The sequence below is a fragment of the Ammodytes marinus genome (genome assembly GCF_949987685.1).
Source record: "Ammodytes marinus genome assembly, chromosome: 22".
Taxonomy (NCBI): Eukaryota; Metazoa; Chordata; class Actinopteri; order Uranoscopiformes; family Ammodytidae; genus Ammodytes; species Ammodytes marinus.
In genome coordinates this window covers 16,294,716-16,314,778 of record NC_137226.1, presented here as the reverse complement: position 1 = coordinate 16,314,778, position 20,063 = coordinate 16,294,716, and the positions used below count along the sequence as shown (strand labels likewise).

At 40.2% G+C, this 20,063-nt stretch overlaps 1 protein-coding gene across 1 annotated transcript in view; it reads right to left on the bottom strand.

The window, feature by feature from the left end:
* Window positions 1–6,575: 6,575 nt before the first annotated feature.
* The window catches only part of syn3 (synapsin III), a gene marked incomplete at its 5' end in the record, with an annotated part of 94,936 nt that continues 81,448 nt past the window's right edge, over window positions 6,576–20,063 (bottom strand). The window contains 7 exons of the mRNA XM_080051261.1: window positions 6,576–6,713; window positions 7,378–7,537; window positions 7,649–7,667; window positions 8,537–8,668; window positions 14,144–14,246; window positions 14,361–14,435; window positions 15,339–15,481. Coding sequence (XP_079907387.1) covers window positions 6,590–6,713; window positions 7,378–7,537; window positions 7,649–7,667; window positions 8,537–8,668; window positions 14,144–14,246; window positions 14,361–14,435; window positions 15,339–15,481 — 756 coding nt within the window. The 3' untranslated portion in view covers window positions 6,576–6,589. The remainder of the gene's footprint in view (window positions 6,714–7,377; window positions 7,538–7,648; window positions 7,668–8,536; window positions 8,669–14,143; window positions 14,247–14,360; window positions 14,436–15,338; window positions 15,482–20,063) is intronic.

The window sequence follows — 20,063 nt, the reverse complement described above, 5'->3', positions numbered from 1 at the left end:
GTGTAAGCACCCAATATATTTTGAACTTCTACTCCAAACAGCTTCAAGGTGTGACGTATAAAGTAAAGACACAAAATGAGGATAAATGATTTCCCTTTTTCAGAGCAAATACACAATTCAGAGTGTTGTGAAGATGGACTATCAGTGTGTTTACAGTCTCCAGGCAGGCAGGGGCCTGTGGCAGATGAGCGATTTGGACATTCCACCTTAAGAATGCAAGAAATCACACCGGCAGATTACAATCGGGCAGCCAGTGGCTTGGTATGCAACATGGGTCTTAGAGTGGGAAACAAACGTGAAGCAGAGGGGAAAGTGTGAGGCTGTTTGAGGGTATCACAGTGGGTTAGAAGTCGACTGAGCTGGGGGTTTCGAATGACAATAACAAAACCTGAATACCAAAAACAGAGTTGCATCGCTAATAAAGGATAGCTGTAGTGTAAATACACTTTATGAGATTAATTCTAAGTGAGCATGATCGTAAAAGCATAATCGGCGGGTGAATCAGCTGCTGTTGAATGTAGTCAGGGTGGTCCACTCTGCAGCCCAAGCCTCCCATACTGTAAAGGCTCTGGTGGCTTTAGTCTTAACACAGTCTTTTATTAAACCTGTCGTCGCTGCCGCAGAGGCCAGCTTTAATTCACTGACTTGTTTACAGTTAAAAGCACTTCACTTCAGATTAACCGGAATGGTTTACAAAAACATTACGAGCATATCTTGTCTTCCCTTTGTATAACACCCTCCAACAATATCAGAACATGATATTCATATTGGGTAAATGACTTAGTATTTGGGCTTATTCATTTATTATTTCAGGGAGGCTTTGACTGAAGATAAGAGGCAGAAATGTGCAGTTGCTTGCCAAATCAGAACAGTTGGCCTAGTGTGGAGTTTTTGCACTTTGATTTAAAGAAAGGGCCTTTCATTGATTAAGTGCTTTGTATTTATCAATCATAGAATGCAGCATACACCTGTTTGGCATCATTAGGGTTTGTTCATTTTCTTATTAACAGAGGAATACAATTTTCTTTCAAGTCAAGTTTGTGTGCACTCTTACCGAATTCCCACAGCCATTGCTAATCTTATCAGCTACTCTAGATAAAATATTCAAGCCCACACAACATAGAAGTTTAATTGGGTTATCCACATGTAAGGCACAGACTGCGAAAGGCTCAGCATTGTAATTAAATGCTGGTTCATGAAGACAGGCTGGTGTCTATGGGAACACAGTACATACTGTAGATACACAGTGTATGTATTGGTTGAAAAGTGCATACTGTTAATGTGCTGTATCTCTTAGTTTAAGAATTTTGTGCTGATGTCCTGAGAAATTCAGCTAAAATGTATGATTTCTCAATATAAGAGAAATATTATTCCCAATAGCACTTTAATCCTTTAAAAATATGAAATCGAATGACCTACAGTATCCAATAATCTTTTAAAATAACCATTTATGTAAACATTCAATGCCATCAAATATATTAGGTGTTTCTAAGAAGATAAAGATATTAATTGTCAACTTTGTTTACCACCGAAAAGTCAGATTATTTCGGTTTGAAAACTATTGACAAATGATGATGTTTAAAGTTAATGATACCTGGTAGAAATCATCTACAATCACGAATTTATTGAAACAAACGAAAACATTTTCCCATAATACGGTGTAAACTAATTCTGTTTTACAACATTTTCAGTTTCAGTTTCTCAGGCACATTCAGACATGAAAGAAATCTCAGAAATACCAAGTTGATAAAGACATTGTTTGAGGGGTAATCATTTGTGAGTGTGTGTGCATATTGAGTCATATTCATGACTTAATATGTTTCATATTACCTCTTCAACAATAGTGCTTCACACAATTAATATAAAAAGCTTGACTTAAAGTGGGCAGCTGATGAAAGGCAGCACTGGACCGGTCCAGCATGTTTCCCTTTCTTTGGCCTCATTCTGCAGCGTTTAACAGCCGCAAGATTCATGCCAAGACGAATAAAATACAGTAGTAATCCAAGATGAAGGGCTTCGGGATTATCACCGCATATTCTGAAAGTTGCGTGTTTCGAACAGCACTTTCTAAAAGTCGAGAACCAGCCAGGACTTCTGCTACAGTGACCATAAATGGAGAAAAACATTCAAATCCTCGCATGTGGAGCTCGGCGGATGACTGTTAGAAACTGGAATGCACAGCCATAGGTATAATAAAAGTTGTAACCTTTAATAACAGAAATCTTGATTTTCAGACAAAAGAACAAATATACAGAAAGCAAAAAATAATCTTCACACTAATAAATTACAGGAACACATGAGATGCATCGCACTTCTCACAGATAGGCAGCCAGACATTAAGATCACATTAACGACCAAATTTACACACCTGAGGCACACAGGAGGGGTTGGTTTTTCATGCCACATGTACACCAATATACAGAACATTAATACAGTTAAAGTACCATACAATACCATTCACCATTCAGCAGAGAGGAACGGACACAGTGGACTGAAAGATCGGCAAATAAACCAGTGCAATGACATTACATCTCTCGTTTACAAACGGCACATTTATAGTGGACTTGAATCTCCTCGCAGTATTAGCTGTACTTAAAGTCTTGGTGGCTGCATATTCAGTTCGGTGTGAGGTTATGCATCAGTTCAGCACACCTCAAATTGAGCCTTTGACTCAAAATATATGTTAAAAACAGTATTGCCTTTTCTTCAAATTATATGTCATGTTTAACTGAAATCCCACGATCAAAGGAAAGATGAGGGGTGAAGTGACGTGAATGTGTCTCACAACAGTTTGGGAAATGAGCAAGAAAAACCCTGACACACTGTTGAAGAACGTGTATGCAGCATCTGTGACATCAACAACAGATTTTCAAAGATACCCTTTGATAGGAGTTCATTTCGGCAATGAAACATATCTTTCTTTAAGCCACATTATGTTCTCAATGCTAAACATTCCTTTCAAATGTGTTCATCTAATGTCAACTACACGCTGGCAACAACGAAGATAGGAAAAAGGGCTACCAAGGCAGGATCAAGTAGCCAAAGATACCTGGGGCCAAAATGAGCTTTTGGACCCAATTAGCCTCCTGTATGTATTATTAACCAGACGGGCATAGGTATAACATTAGCTCAAACTAATTTAAAAGCTAAATGAGTAAAAGAAAATGTAGACTATAGCTCAAGAAAATAATTGAATCGAATTGAGTTGAATTGAACCAAATCACCACAATCCAGACCGTGTTGCCAGGGGCCCTTTGGAGGCAGTTCCCTCCAGAAACACAAAGTTAATTATATTATAGTTCCCTTAAAGTATAGTGGTTTTACATGCAAGGCACACCACGTCTCCACCCAGCTGCATACAGTATGCTTAGCTGAGGCAGGAAATTGAGACTATGACTTTCCTCAGGTTGATGATGTCACAGGCACTACTTTGTTGTTTTTCCACAGTTTCAAAGTAGTTTGTCTGACTGAGGGGAAACACTGCTCATTTCACAAGGTCTGTTTTCAGTACTACCATTCTGTAGTACTCTATATAGAAAACTGCTGAACGTGAGGTAGTAAACACAACAGCTCAATTCAAAGTAGGCTTAAATAACTGAATGAGAGACTTGATATGGCCCACATATAAGAAGCAAAAAGCAAATAAGTATATATAAATATACTTACGGCATTTACCACAACTTCGCATCTTTAAACACAGATTGTGATAAACTGCTAAATATGACATCTTAGTTAATCTTTCATCATTTGACAGAATTCCTAATAGCACATAATGAATGGATTTCTCTTGATTTAAACTGAAACAATTGAAACCAGTGACTGCTCTGTGCGTCTGCAGGGCAGAACAGGCCTCCTAATGCCTTTAAAGTTAAAGGACACAGTGATTTAAGTTAAAGTCTGTTCATCAGTAACGGCACAGCCATTATTGCATGGCACATAAGGGATTATACATCCTCATGGTTCAGTTATGGCTTATCACACTCTGTAGTACATACTGAGTTTTAGGCTTATTACAATAAAGACATAACAACATGACCTTAACCTTCGAGAGGCTGCGCAATGAAATGCTAATTTGGTCCATTTTGACACAGTGCCAAAGGTTATTAAAAACAAAACACTATGAATTAGCTAACGAGTTGGATCTGATTGAATATCTTAGTGAAAGTGAAAGTGGGTATTTCATTGAAAAGCTTCTTTCTCCTTGTGTCTACATACAGTATGTTATTTATTGAGCACCGGAGAGCCTTTTATGACAAGCTGACACATATTGAACTTTTTCAGCACATTGAACAAACAACGGTGGTTTTTCATGTTCATAAAAAACATAAGCTCCTTTTAAATTTTCTTGCTTCATAGTGGAGCTGCAACGATTAATCGACAAATCGATTATTAATCGATTATTAAAATAATCGCCAACTATTTTGATAATCGATTAATCGTTTGAGTATTTTTTTAATAAAACATTTCCAAATTCTCTGATTTCAGCTTCTCAAATGTGAATATTTTTTGGTTTCTTTAATCCTATTATGACAGTAAACTAAAATATCTGTGTGTTTAGGATTTATCAACATTTTTCACCATTTTCTGACATTTTACGGACCAAAACACTAATCGATTAATCGAGAAAATAATCGACAGATTAATCGATTATCAAAATAATCGTTAGTTGCAGCCATACTTCATAGTATACAATTAAAATGGCGTAACACTTATCATGAAAAAAATTATGCAAAAAAGGGCAGTTATTTTTAGTGGTACCATAGTATCCTTCAAATCAAATTGACTTCACACACACATCCACACACCACTATACATGTTATACAGCATCATGCATTTGAGTGAATCTTATCTTAAAATGGGGGTCTTTAAAATTATTCTCATTATTATTATAATAATAATTATTATAATGATGATGATAAGAAAATGACACACCTTGGTATCATGACATGTCCATTTAAACTACACTGCATACTGCTCAAATGTCCTATTTGTAAAAACACACTGCAGTGACAGAACACAGGATGGAATATGGATTAGGATTTTCTTTTTTGTCCAGGTCCTTTTTAATTAATAAGTATCAAAAAGAGACAACTACAAGACGGTTTGATAATTTGAGCGATTTACAAATCATTTGATCGTGATTGAGCAAACAAGCTGTTGTAGCATGGATGCACGAAGGAATTATTATTTGAAATAAAATGTTCTAGGGAATAAAAGAAAATCTGGATCTTAATGCAAAGTTATACAACCAACCCTTTTCTGTCTCAGTGGAAATTTAAGCACATTAGAAGTCTCAAATCTATTACGTCCTCACTGTTTGCCTTTACACACATAGGAGTAGCAGTTATGATACAAAACCTCAACAGAAAAAAACAACACAGTGCTATTCACAAAGCACAAGAACAACATTAAGAAACAGAAAATTACAAGGGAAGATCTGGGCTGTGATGGAAGACCATTGCTGTAAGCCAGTACAGCATTTGCACCTTGTGAAATCACAAGCTGAAAAGTTGGTTTGCTGTGTGATTGTTCCCTATACCCAGTGCAGGGGGGATTTTTTTCATGTATATATATATATTTGATTAAAAAGCACTTTGGTAATGTTAGGTTGAGGAGTCTACGTAAGCCAATATGTGTCTACAGCACACGGATGTCTGAGAAATGTTGCTGCTGGCAAGATGCTGAAAATCGCTGGTGAACCATAAGGATTAAGTACATTTCTCAAGAGTTAACAGGAACAGTTTTCGGATAAGAATATTGCGGTAGACATCTGCAAGCTGTTTTGAAGCTGTGTGTCAATTGAAATAATGAAAGGAAATTTTGTTTAATAAATAAATGCATACATAAACCAATCAGACGTGACCCTATAAAGAACAGTTTGACTGGTTGGACAAACAGAATGCAGAATAACGACTATATACCAAGCAGTATGAGTTAGATAAGGATTATGTACTGTGACTATTTACCACTAGAAAAGGCCATTTGCCATCAGTTTACTGAGGCATTCAGATACTTTTCAACCATTTTAAGCACACGATTACAGCATCAAGACGCCTGAAAAGGTGTCAGTCCTCTTAACATTATTACTGCAGCGCTGTCAAACCCAAAGGATTATGGGTACAATGAGACAGTTGCAGTTGCATGTAAGGAAATATTGAAGAAGCTCATGGCAGGACTTACGATTACATAGACCTGTTTCTGGCATTAACAGCAACAAAGAAACCGACAACAGCCTAAAGCTGAGTTAAAGTTCTAGATATTTGAATGGGATTTGGTTTGATTCTGCGCCTGCACTGACACACTACATTCCTACAAATCTACTCTGAGGACGAAGAATGTAGATCAGTCAGCTTTTAAAATTTGTCATCTTCAGTGGCCTCGATCTATGAAGCCTATACCTTTCTATTGGCCTTTTCTAGTGATGAATACATGGTTGCAACAGGTGTTCACAAACAGTGAGAAGGAAAGAGAAGGAACAGGAAGCTGAGGTTTTAAGGAGGAGGGAAGGAGGCTCCATAAAGGATTTACCAGTCATGATTTTTTTGGGGGTAACCTGACAACTGACAGATGGGGAGGGAGGAGTGGGCTTTTAGTCAGAGAAGAGGCTGGCGAAGGACTGTCGGAGGCTGCGGATGGTCTCGGCTTTGGCCTCGTCATCATTCTGGTTTCCCCGTAACGTCTCTGTGAAGGTGTTGGTCAGCGACTGGGATTTGCTGTGAATCAGAGAAAAATGGCAGGTTAGCTAGCTACTTTTTCAGGTGTAAGGTCATATGCAAAGAAAAGCCATTGCAAAGTGTGACCTTCACACAAAGTATGAAAAAATCCACTTGGCCATGTCTCCACCAAACAGCAGTATGCCTCATATAGCCACACATGCAGTTCTATTTAAAGGTGGTTGACACAGCGATTCTGGTGTTAATGCATAGCCTACGCTCTGTAAACTGGTATGTAAACAAAGATTATTTAAACATAGGGCGGGGCACCATAGCTAGCAACAGGCCAGTTTACAAAGCCTAGGCTGTGTACTACAAATGGATTTTTATCTCTGCGCACACACAGTACTTACAGCAGGCCAGGAGGATATATTTTCTGATTTTGACAAAAGGTTATTTTGACAACAAGCTTTCTCCAGAAGTGCTGACTCCCCCTTAAAGTAACGCCTTATTTGTATGATTAATGACTATTAGTGCAACTATTAGGATTGAAAAATACTTTAAGGTGACAGTCTTACACCCTGACAAAAGAAAAGAGAAAACATGTATAACCCGAAATAGTCAAAATGTTAAATTATTATTATTATTTGGCACATTAATCTAATACTGATAGTATCATGGAACATATTGGTATGCTATTAGTGGAACCCCAATGTCGACGCACTTTAGCTGTGGTGACTGTTTCTGAGCTCCAGGCCCGGACGTAGCAGGGATGGGTCCGGGCTGGAAGGCCTGGCTGGGGGAGGTGCTGGCTGAGCGGGCTCTCTGAGGTGAACCCTGGGCCGACTGGGACGGGGAGGCCGAGGCAGAGCGGTGTCCTCCTGCTGTGGGGGAACGCACACATCTCTCATTGGTTAGTGGTCTTTCCTTCTACCAGAACACTGCTACAGTCAGTAACAAACAAACAAACAATGAAACCAAAAAGTGTCTCCTACCTCGTCTGGGCTGTGTGGTCTGAGGATGAAGAGACACAGGAGTCATTATTGTCGTGCACATACAGTACAAGTGCCCAATACACATCAAGAACACAGGGATGAAATATATAGTTGTACCATGAACTCATTACATTACATTGCAAACAGATACCTTGTTTTCTGTCCTGCGCTCTACAAAGAAAAAATAGGTTCCCTTGCTAAAGCACAGCTCAGGGTTTCTTAAAGTCATTCATCCAGGAGAACTAATCAGATACAGTGTAGCACACACACACACACACACACACACACACACACACACACACACACACACACACACACACACACACACACACACACACACACACCTTAAGACACAAAGCCAACAAAGTATTTTCTCTTCACCTTCTTGTTTTTGTAGCAAATGGTCATGTACCTGAACGCAACTTGACACGCAGAGAGCGTTAGTTCAGGTAACTAGACAAAATGGTACACTTTCATTTCTCCTTCCTTTGTGATAAAGCACACATTAACTTAAATAGTTCAACTTTTGTGGGGAGGCTGTTGCTGCATGCTCGACATCTGAGACGTCAGCTGTACCAGTAATAAAAGCAGTGACAATATAAGTAAAAATAGTAGTAGCAAAAAAAATGGTAATATCAGTGATGTATTCATAATGGTAGAAATAGAGCCAAATACATTTTTTGTATAGCAGTATAATAATGATTACCTTTTTATAAATTATGATAGCAGTTTTATTAGTATTTAAAAATACTAGTAATCACAACAGTAGTGTATTATCAATAGATAAGATAAGCAGTAGTAACAGTAGTACTACTATAAGCAGTCCTATATTAATGAACCATTAAAAAAGCCATGCGTCTGCGTCAGACATAACATATAGTGACGTACCTTGACAGAGGAAGGCTGAGGGGTGGTAATTCCCAGCAGCACGTTGGCCATCTTGTTGATGACCAGCTCTGTGATCAGCTGTCTATCTTCCTCCACATGCTCACCGATCAGAGGCATGGAGCTGTCCATCACCTACACAGTCAACAAACAAACAAAACACACACACAACAGCCAATCAGGTTCCAGCCTAAAGCCCCAACACCACAGATGTGAACATGTACAATTCCCCCACTAGATGGCAGTGCTATATCTCTTATCATCTCATGGAGATGTTCAGCTCTCCGAATGATGTCAGCGATGTGGGCTTTTGCCAGCAATCATGAGTCATTTTTATAGAGATCTCAAACAACATAAGCTATACAACACTCCGCTGGCCTTACATGCAAGTTTATTGCCGGATGCACTGAGCATGACACTGACTTTTGTGTGTGTTCCCATGCCCTATCATACTCCTCAGAAAGCCCCCTGTTTCTGGAGGCTCTAATAGAGCTGCAACACACCATTGTGTAGGGCACTTACAGCAGCCTTATCAGGCGTCTGACACCCTGCAGAAAGGGGGCAAAGTATTCCAACAGACACAATTTATTTATGTCTGATGTTATTTCTCTTTTCGTTAAAAACCCACCCAAGTCGTCAGCCCCTCTGCCCTTTCAGACAATGAATTACAAAAAACCAAAGTAGAAGTAGAGACTTGGAATAGTTCCCTGTGTATGTGCAGCTTGCTTGAGATGATGTATAGCTTCATTTTAAGAGCTCGAGAGAGAGAAAAATGTTGAGAGCTGCTGACCTGCTCTCCCTTTTAAACAGTAGATAAACTGGATAGGTATATTGGAATGCATAAATCCCATCGTTCAAACAAACTTGCCCTTTTCTCTGTGCCACCCTCCTTTGGGCCAAAAATGAACCCGAAATTAGAATGTTGAGCAGCAGATCAAATGTGACTTCATCTGTAAATATTATGTTGCTGCCCTGGGTATGACGACCACATCCACATCCATTGCCACACGCAAAACAATGAACCCTCAAAGGAAATACAAAAAACAACATCTCTCCCACCACATGAGCTCACATGCACACACACGTGTATTGTGGAACCGCAGAGCACATGGGGTCCCCTCGCCGTCCTCCTCCCTGAAGACCAAAACAAACTGGAGCAGAGGAGGGTGTCTGCTGCTGGCAGGGAGGCAAAGTGACCCGGTGTGGTGAATAAGGTTACTGCACCGCGCCCCTGCCACGGGCTTTAAACACAGTGCTGGTTAATGCATGCATGTGTGCCAGTCCTCTTGTACACAGTGTACAACAAGGAGCAAAGGCCCAGGCCATGTGCTACAGAGAGCGTGCAGGGGGATCCAGTTCCAAACAAACACTGCAGCAGCTTATTTCACTGCACAGACCTCCCCCCCTTCACTCTGGTTAAAGCTGTTGTTTTTATTAGGGGCATAAGTTCAGTTAAATTTGAAATACTTTATCCGTCCCTCAAGAGCTATTAGAGGCAAGTTAGTTTGGAAACAGATGAAGTGGTGTAGTTCAGCTAGATTGAAATAGCATTATCTTTGATGGTGCAAGACTTCGTAGAATCAGTAAGCGGTTGTTACACTTTAAAAAAATACCAAAATAGAAACTAAAACATTGCTCTTTATTCATCTACCGAATAACTATTTCTATCTATACTATAGATCTTTAAAGAACCATGCAGATCCTCACATGGCAAAAACTATCAATCACTTCTTTTTAATGATGTATCTGTTGATTGTCCAATCATAGCCTAGCAACCGTAACTTCATTGCAGGCCTGTTGAGTTTTGGATTCTTCTACATGTTGGAGCAGTCTGCATGGGACTGCAGTTAGAGTGTTCATGTCTCTTTTTAGCCCCTAATAAACTGTAATATTAATTATTCATATATAGTATTAATAAGTATTCATGCTAAGCAGCCCAATAGGGTTGGAGTTAAACAGCAATCCTCATTATGCTTATGATACTGGGACTGTCTCTACACTGCAGTAAAAGAACAATGCTGTCTCTTTATGACTGATGTGAGATTGCAGCCTCTTTTACGAGCAGCTTTAGCCTCGGTTCTTCTCAGACAATATTGTGTATGTGGCCATCAAGTGCATATCCAAGGCCCTGTATTTTATATACTCTGCAGAGTATATAAAAGTTCTATCCAATAAAACAAGACATAGATTTTGCAAAGACCCAGCCAAGCCGCGCTAGATCAGGTCTCAATCAGGTCCCTCTAGTTAAGCCCAGCCTGACGTTTAATCCTCTCCCAACATCCTGCTTCATGTGGAAAACCGTCAAACCACAAAATCAAATCTGCATCGCCTTTTTTTCAAATGCATTCTCGAATGTAACGAATCCAGGGTTATTGAAAAAACATTTGACACCAAAACTTTGTTTTTATGTGCCAAGGATCCTCACTTTTTCTCCCTTTGCTTTTCAGATGAGATCTTACCATGTGGCTTCATAGTGTTCTGCACAGAACCACTCTGCCCTTACCAGAGAAACCCTTTAAAGCCCTTCCCTTTTTTTCTGCGTGTGTGCACCCAGATTTTTTGGCTAGGGTTTTGGCGGTGAGGTGGATGGGGCGTGGCACGGTGTCTTTGGCCAGTTGAGTCATTACCACAGGGGACCGAGCAAAGGCCCTGGCAAGCCACCGCCAAGGCCCCACTTCAAACAAGTGTGTGGTGGGCAAGCAGAGCCGGGGATCCACCCTGCTGATTTATTAGGATACAGAGTCATCTAGCAGGAGACTGGAGCTGCCTGCCACTGGCCCTTTTCCTTTCTCAGCGCTGGAACACAGAGGTGTTATTCCGCACTTTTATTGAGCTGCACAGTGTTCTGTCTGGACAATATAGCACGCTGCATGGGAAAGCTCACGAGAGCGTAACATGTGATATGTGCTCGTTTAAAATGATGTCGCAGTACAAGGGATGGGCAGAGGGTTCGAGGTCTTGCTTTGGCCTTAAGATAGCAGAGTTTTTATTCCTCTCTCTCAATAGCTTCATTCTTTTTTAGGATTCATTCACAATTTAAAAAAATTACATGGATAAAAAAGGCTCATGGATAGTTTATCTTTATGAGCAAGCTGAGTATCCTTAAACCTTAATTTTATTGTATCTCCTCTCACCTCAGTATCTCTCTGTATCATTCAGAAAGCTCAGGTAATAATATGTCATTTCACTGAATCCTGATTGTCATGTTATGTCAAGAAAATGCTTAATGTAATACAAGCCAATATGCTCACAGTGACAACAATAAACATGTCCAGTTTAGCGACTATAAGGTTTACCATGTTCATTGTCTTAGTTTAGTGTGTCCACATGCTAAATGTAGCTAGAGTAGATAAGCGCTAAACTCAGCTGCGGCTTAAGGAATTGCTTTGATTTTGCAGATGGGCTAATGTATAAGCATCGGAAATACTGGACACATCCTTTGTGGACATGAACGTACCATTTGATGGCAATCCAGCCAAAAGTTGGATGGAAAAAGTCAGGAATCACCAAAGTCTTTCGGGAACCATGACTGTCCATAAAAATTCTAAAGTTTGTCAATTATCTAGTATATGTTGAGATATTACATAGGATACTCATTTTGATTTCCTACGGTGCTGGATAAAAAGACTGGGGACCGTGCATTTCAGTACAAATGGTTTGACAAAATAGGGGGACCCACCGAGAGACATTGCCATCACTAAATTGTGTACTATTGTTAGGTTGCATCATGTCATTTGGATTTTCTGCTGTCATTTTACATGTTATATCGATGTTCTGAATATTAAATGTCATGTAATCAACATTGTGACATTTAGCTATGCTCTGTCATGGTGTTGTGGGATATAATAATAATAATAATAATAATAATAATAATAATAATAATAATAATGGATTGGATATATGTGGCGCTTTTTTCTAGGAATTCAAAGCGCTTTACATATCATATACTGTATCATGTCATGCCACAGCATTCTCCATTGTCTGAACGCTTTTTCATTGAATTGACCCAAAGCTGGAGTTTAATTGGAGCTGCAGTGACGTGTTAACGAAGTGCCTCTGAGGAGCTCATTACTTTGCATTAGGGAGAGGTGTCATGGCTGATGTCTTTGTCTGGAACAAACAACAGATTCCCACCGCGATGGACCCGACAGCTCTTCCCATGTCGCAGTTAATTAAATTCCATCACGCTGAAAGGGTTGGAGTGAAACGACTAGATAGAACAGCCGGGGAGGAGGAAGTGTTGCCCCGGTGACACTGACAACACTTTCTCTGTTTCAAGACTACACATCTTTAGGGAGCTGCTGGATATTTCCTGACATAGTTTAAGTCCCGAAAATAAAAAACGATTATTTTTTTTCTCCCAGCTGACCTCACCCAGCGCATAGATAGTGAGAAGTGTGATGTCATGGTCCCTCAACCTTACTATGGGCCTATCAGACCAGTCCCCGGACAGGCCTGTTTCCTCCGATTTGAACACAAAGGAGACCGTTCTAAAAACAAAACTGATTACAACTCTTTGTCTCCCGCTTCCCTCCTGGGTAGAACCATTAAAGGACAAATCTCCCCAATATCATTTGTCATAGCATATTGTATATTGTTACTATTCGCCTCTCTACTGTTCTCTCAATCTGCCTCGTCTACTCCAGCTACTCATTTCCTGTTTTTGTATACGCACAAGTGGAGAGAGTTGCAACAATACTGATAGCAGACTGAAATATCCTCCAATTGAGAGAAAGCAAGTGATGCCACTTATTCAAATCTCAACCACGCTGTTGCTAAATTACTTCCAAGTCTTTCATCATGTGTAGCGGTATGATTGGATATTTGTGACTCTGCCAGCTGCACAAATTATATATAAATAAAGGGACAATAGCTTCATAACCGAAGAGAGATTCATAGCAAATTTGATGGCCTTCTAGCTAACAATCTGGAAGTTTCAAATGGGCTGTGTCAGGAAGGTCACCCAACAGCCATAGTATTGGTCTTCAAATCAAAAGCTGCATGTAGAAAGCAAGACTTTACCCGAGGTCTCCAAACACCAGACTGTGTTGGTGGACGCACGTGAGTCAACATGTTGTTTTCATTCTCCTGCCTGTGTTTGGTCTACGGACTAATCATTCTTTCAAGGCGCTAGTGATCACATACCATCAAGTCTGGCAACACCCTTCCCTGTTGACTTTCACCATGATGACACGAATAAATATTGTCAGTGGGGAAGAATCCAAGGTAACGGTTTAGTCTGGGTTGGTTTTTATCATGCAATACTGAGAACTATTAAGAACCGTTACGTAGACAACAAGTTAAGGTTGAGTTCTGGTAAATTGTCAAACATTAAGTACATTTTTGGACTTGGGCATATTTTCCATAAATCCACCGAGCTCTAACTTTCTTAAAAAAAGAAGAAAAAATAAAAACTATTGATGAAGTTTCAAGGCAATATTCAAGTAAATATGTAAGGTAGAGTTGGATGTTTATAGTTCCAAAATACACTCAAGGTGCAAAATACGAAGGTTTATCTTCCTGATAGCAGGATCCTTGAGACTCTCGGATTTCATTTTCCACTTTACGATCTCAGACTAAAGTCGCGGGTTACTCTGAAAACAAACTGACCTCGATGATATAGTCATTGCCGTCTTTTCCGTGGACGGCCTTCACTGCACAGATGTCTAGGCCGCCAAACATCTTAGAGCACGAGTCCACCCACAGCCGATATCTGGAACACAGTGACACCAATGACGAAAACATTTGTACAAATACAAAAAACAAATGGTCGTCAATTGTCTAAAATACGTCAACCTTCTCCCACTGTGTCTCTGAGTCAGCTCACCTGTCAGTCATCGCGATCTGTTCCAACATGGCGGAGCCCGTGTTGGCCTTCCAGTTCCCGGAGATGGATGTTCTCCTGTAAAATGACAGACAACAACAAATGAATCAACTTTTACTCCAGAGACAATAGCTCCAACGCTCCACCAAGACTTAGTCACTCTCAACCCTTGCCCGTGTAGCTGAATTGAAAAAGCTCATGGGAGATGCTATCGCCAGTTCATCAGTGATGCTGATTGCCATCCACACCTACATTATGTTTGTGTCAGTGCCATTTAAAGACATGCTTTCATGTGGAGTCCCGGGGAAAAAACAAGATGAGATAAGGCTTGGCTACACTGTTGACCTGCTTTTGGTCAAGTCATTTTTTTAAGATTCAGAGAGGGTGTTGACTCATTTTCTTTGTCGCTATATGCTCGGCTGAATTTACAGAAAAAGGTTCTCCTGCTTCCAAATGGGTGTGTGAGTTGGAAGGAGGAATGAGAGTGCAGACATCTCAGAATCTAGGAAAACTGTTAGTTTTAGAAAATGTAATACAAAAATGTCAATGTCTAATATTGCCTACTGTTTTATACACACACATACTGTATATATAGAGTATGTACACAGTAGCCAATTTTATTGTCACTTTCAGTCATGTAAGTGTCAGCCATGGCTCTTTTAACTTTAAGTGTGTCAAAACACTGACCTCCTGTTTCAGTTTGTTATCAGTTATCTTCATGGTTCTTCAAATGCCATGGCGATAGATATAAACAAAAATGTGCAAAAGACTTCTTGTTTACTTCCTGTGTGGTTTCCTGTGTCTCCATGGTTCCTGGAACTATTTACAATTTACTGTCTAATGAGGATTCTCCACTATGAAAGTTGAGTTTGATTGAATCTGAAAGTGGACAAAACCTAAGACAGTGTGGCCCTCAATATTAGCTTCACATTCGGTATCAACCATCAAATACATAAGGCTGGTGGTGCAGAAGTATCTTACATGTAGGCCTTGTAGTTGTTGCCGATCTTTTGGATGCGGATATCGTACTTTGACTGTACGAATGGCTCGGTAGTGGCGTAGGTCCCCGTCAGCCCTACCACACTGGTGATGTCCTGGAAGTCCTGTTGGTTTTCGACCTTGATCTGTTGGAAGAGACGCCACTTCGTTAGCGAGCGACTGCTTTTTAAAATTGCGTCAACAGAAGCTGGCAGCGGCCCGTTAGAATCCCACAGGAATGTCACACTTGTACACTAGTGGGATAATGAAGGGTCCCTGGATGGAAACATTGGCAGCCAAGGCTTTGAACTACGTCACCTCACTCCCATCAAGTGATTAGACAGTAGACTGTACACACACACACACACACACACACACACACACACTGAGGGGTAATGACGTAATGGGAACACAAAACATGGCTTTTATGTGAAACTCAAAGGGTCTTTTTTAAATAACTTTTAGATAATTGGGTAACAATGAGGTGTGACATCATAACACAGGAAGAAAACAACTAGTTGCCCCTCAGTCGAAGTCTGCATGACTCATTCTTTCCTATCTACACTATTACTTGGGTACAAAACTCTCATTGGCTTCTTCCCTACAGTTCCCAGGGATCACCTGTCATTTAAAAGACCTCACTATAATGTCCTCTTTTGATTTTCTGTGGATGATGTATTTGAAAGTGGTTCACCTTTCTTTGTCTTAAAAGGTAGAAAATCCAGGTGTTAATACTCAGTATATGCTCTGTAAATGGGCATGCTGTTAGCACCGGTGGGGCCCCCTTTAACGTACCCATTTACAGAGCCTAGGCAGTGTATTAAAAACAGATTTATTTTAAACGCACACACGGTACAGACAGGTAGAAGATCATGATGAGATATGCACTGATTTTGACATAAAAAGTGATTTTGTCAACAGACGTTCTCCAGAATCCCTGACTCCACCTTTAATTCACAGAAGTCTGAGGTGTTCTATCAGGTCATGGGAAATGGGGCATCTCTGCAGACAAACTCATTAATCAGTATCTTCAACTAATGGCAAACTGTCAGGGATCAGTGTCTACGTTGAAAAATGATTCAGACCAGAGCTTTCACTCAATCGTCAGCATCCTCTCTCACTGGTGTCATCCCAGTTCATCACGGTGGAAGTGGTGGGAACAGTGAGGTGCCATCTTGAAAAAAGACAAACCAGATAGAGAAACCAGGTAGCCTTTATATCTGCTTATTTTCTTAAAGGTTTCCGCTTGTCACTTTGTTTTGCTCTTCTGAAAGCGAAAATGTATGTGAAAGGTCATCGAATCACTCTAAAATGGCATGAACTTATTATTGCCGTTTTCTGTCGCTCTAAACTAGGCAACATGTCCTTCCTAGGGGTTTACCGGATAAGTCGAATGTATCTTACGCTGACATAAATGGAATAGGACAGTTTGTGAGGTTTTAGGAAACAGTTTAATGCAGTGTTTATAAGGTTTTATTAGGTCAGTGCACTTTCACGCAAAATAAATATAAATTGCCCGGGTGGAACAAAGAAAGCCAGAGGAGCTTTTAAAAATGATGCAACCCTCACAGAAAAAAATATTAAGAAGAGAGCCGACGTGAGAGTGGGGAAAACAAATAAAGTGAGCAAGAGGGAGAACCAGTACCAACAAGTTGAAAGAAGGTTTAAATGTTTAAATGAAGGGCAGGCAACTTTGATGGTTAATGTGGTCCAATAAACAGTGCTGTTACTTTGACGGGTAATGAAATAAAAAACGTTTGTAGAAACCCACATCTAGTGAAACCAAATGCATTAGTTAATCAAATGAGCTAAGAAGGCAGTCTGGCAAATATGTGTGTGTTAAATTGCTCATGAGTGAAATGTTTCATCTGCAATAGGAAGGATGTGCTATTTTTTTCTCCTTTAAAAAGGTCCACTATGTCACTTTTGGTGTGTCTGAAAAGGGAACATTTTCTAAGATGTATTTTCACAACTGACTAAACAAACTTTCCTCACAGGAAAATTGGATCCCTGGAACACTGGTTGAAGTTAGAAAGCTACCTTTAAAGATACTGTTTGACTGTTGTTGTTGACAGCAGCAGGGCCCACGGTTTGGTTTTGTTCACAGTTTGTTTTGAGTTATGATGATATAATTATATAAACCAAAGAATTACATGTAAAGAAAATATGTTTTGTAAACTGACTGCAGGCTGTACAAATGTATACAAACCCCCCTCCCCTGAAACTGCATAGTGCACCTTTAAAAGCCACTTGGTGTCGCTTTAATGTTGGATTGCAATTGTACTTTGATAAGGTCACTCAGACTGTCCAGATGGCTTCTGCTGTCTTTGAGTCAATAATATATAGTGTTTGTTTGCAGCAACACAGCAATCTTTTGTGACATTTAATCGTTTTCAGGACTTATTTCATTATTTGAGTGTTGCTAACAGAGTGACTGAAGCACAGAGGCTGGGTACTGGACCTTGCCCGTACACAGTAAGGTGACAGAAGTTGAAGATACAAAAACAACAACCGAATGAAGGGAAGTGACTCACAGTTCACATCATGGTTCCAGGGGTACAACCTGATGAAGCTAGTGGCAGGTCCAGCTCTGAGCCGTAAGCAAAGCTAATCCATCCAGGGAACTACGCAATTCCTCTGAGAAACTAAACAAACTGTGCTGATGCAAACAGAGAGTCAAAAAGGTAAGCCAGAGAAGGTGAAACACTGCTGGCCCGTAGAGATGGAGAACAGCGCCCAGTGGAAAAAGTCATGTCATACTGGTCCCAGTGTCCAGACTGAATGACACATACAAGGTAAAATACAGAGCAGGACTGGTCTTAAAATGCGTAATAGGAAAACTCTGCTACTGTTTTGTCAACTATGTTTGTCAAATGGTCAAATGGTTGCCTTTGCTCTGCATGAAAAGTGCTCTATAAATAAAGTTTGATTTGATTTGATTTGAAATGAAAGAGGCCCAATAAGTAGTCGCCTTAAGATGTGAGTATACAAACATTACCAGTGTCCGGTTAACATTTAAACCTTGCTCCAGCGGTACTGTTTGCCCTGCCAGCCTCAGGATCCAAGAAAATCGAAAGTATTATTTTAATTAACAACTCAAACAGAGTGTGCCAGATTTTTCCAGTAAGATAACCACATATAGTACATGGCCATGGTGCTTTCTTGTTGTTCACTCGAAATATGTTAGTTGAATATTGTGACTGAATCACAGGTGATGGATGAAGTCCTGACCTGACAGAGGGGGCTATTCTTTTCGGTTAAATAATCACCACATTCCCCCAAACCAAGACTTAACTGTAACTTTTGCTCAACAGTGGTAAGTGGTAATTACAGGATAATGGCACATTGAATTTCCCTTTAATTCACATAATGTTCTTGAGTCACTCGCCTTAAGACATCAGTTAGTGAATTGACTGAGATCACAGACAAGAAACAACAAACATGTCTCGAGGGGATGTTCTGTTTTCTCTTTTTTTTTTTTTTTTTATACATGTACGTATGTTTACTTTTGGATCAACCCAATGAAATGTAGATGTGTTACATGAAAACATTTTATGTAACGGCAACCCAAGAACAGAAAAGTCACTAAGTTAATGAACTGACTGTCTCTTTAAAGCTTGCAACATTAGCTAACATTACATACACTACTGGTCATACCAGACCATATAAGGCTGTAGCAGCAAAAAGCCCTGAATGTATCAAATGAGGGAGGGTGTGTCTCATTGCTTCTGAACTCAACTTTTTATTTTTGAAAGGAGTATTATGTTATATGTTGCTTCTTTCGTTTCAGAATAACCTTGCTGAAAGCAACTTTGCTTTGACAGACCAGTGCCTCCTTCCTGTTTTGCGCTATCAAGAATTTTTGCACATTTTTCATCCAAATTAAACATAGCGGCTTATGGTGGACAATGCTGAGTGGTGTATCAGAGTTCTCTCATTTATATTTACAGTAATAAAAGCAATAGCCCATAAAGAATGTTGTGATTTACAATGAAGTGCTACGTGTAGCACCTTTAAATGTTCATTCAACTTCTTTGATCCACTCACAAAAGCATGACAGGTTTCCGTCAAAACCAACAAAACGGCAGTGACCTGAACCGTTCTCAAAGCTCTGTGAGGTCTCAGGGGGTTAAAGGAGGTCATGCTCTACGAGGGCCTTCCGAGTTCCCCTCTAGCCTTATGGGAAATTCTATAGCATGTCTGGCTCCTGAACAGGAAACCAAGCCCATCCAGACAGACCAGGGCAATAGACATATGGGAAATATCTCCCCCTGTGAATCCAAATGACTGGCGGGAGAGAGAAAGAGAGAGAGAGACTGAGATGGATACACATGTGTGGGAGGATACGTGTGTGAACTTTCTTATTGCTGCGCCAATTGTGCAACTCCATGTCTGAGAGATGAGAGATGATAGACATCAGTCTATCGTTAGATCCATGCAGCGATCATCTTAGATCGTCTGAAATTGTTAGTTGGCCAGACTTTTGTTCTGTACTCAGACTTTATCAGTGGTTTGTCTGTCTGGGTGCTATTGCCACTGCCGTGTCTACTGCCATTGTGACAATCAGATATCCGCTCAGTGAGAGTAATCCAGTACACAGCCTGATTGTAACTGTGATTTGGCCTCCATGACTGGTTTGAAAGATCATGGAGAGCCAGCACTCGTGTGTGCAAATCAAGAACAGACGGGTGGGGGGGCGGGAGGGGGGGTTAGGTTACTGATCTCCTG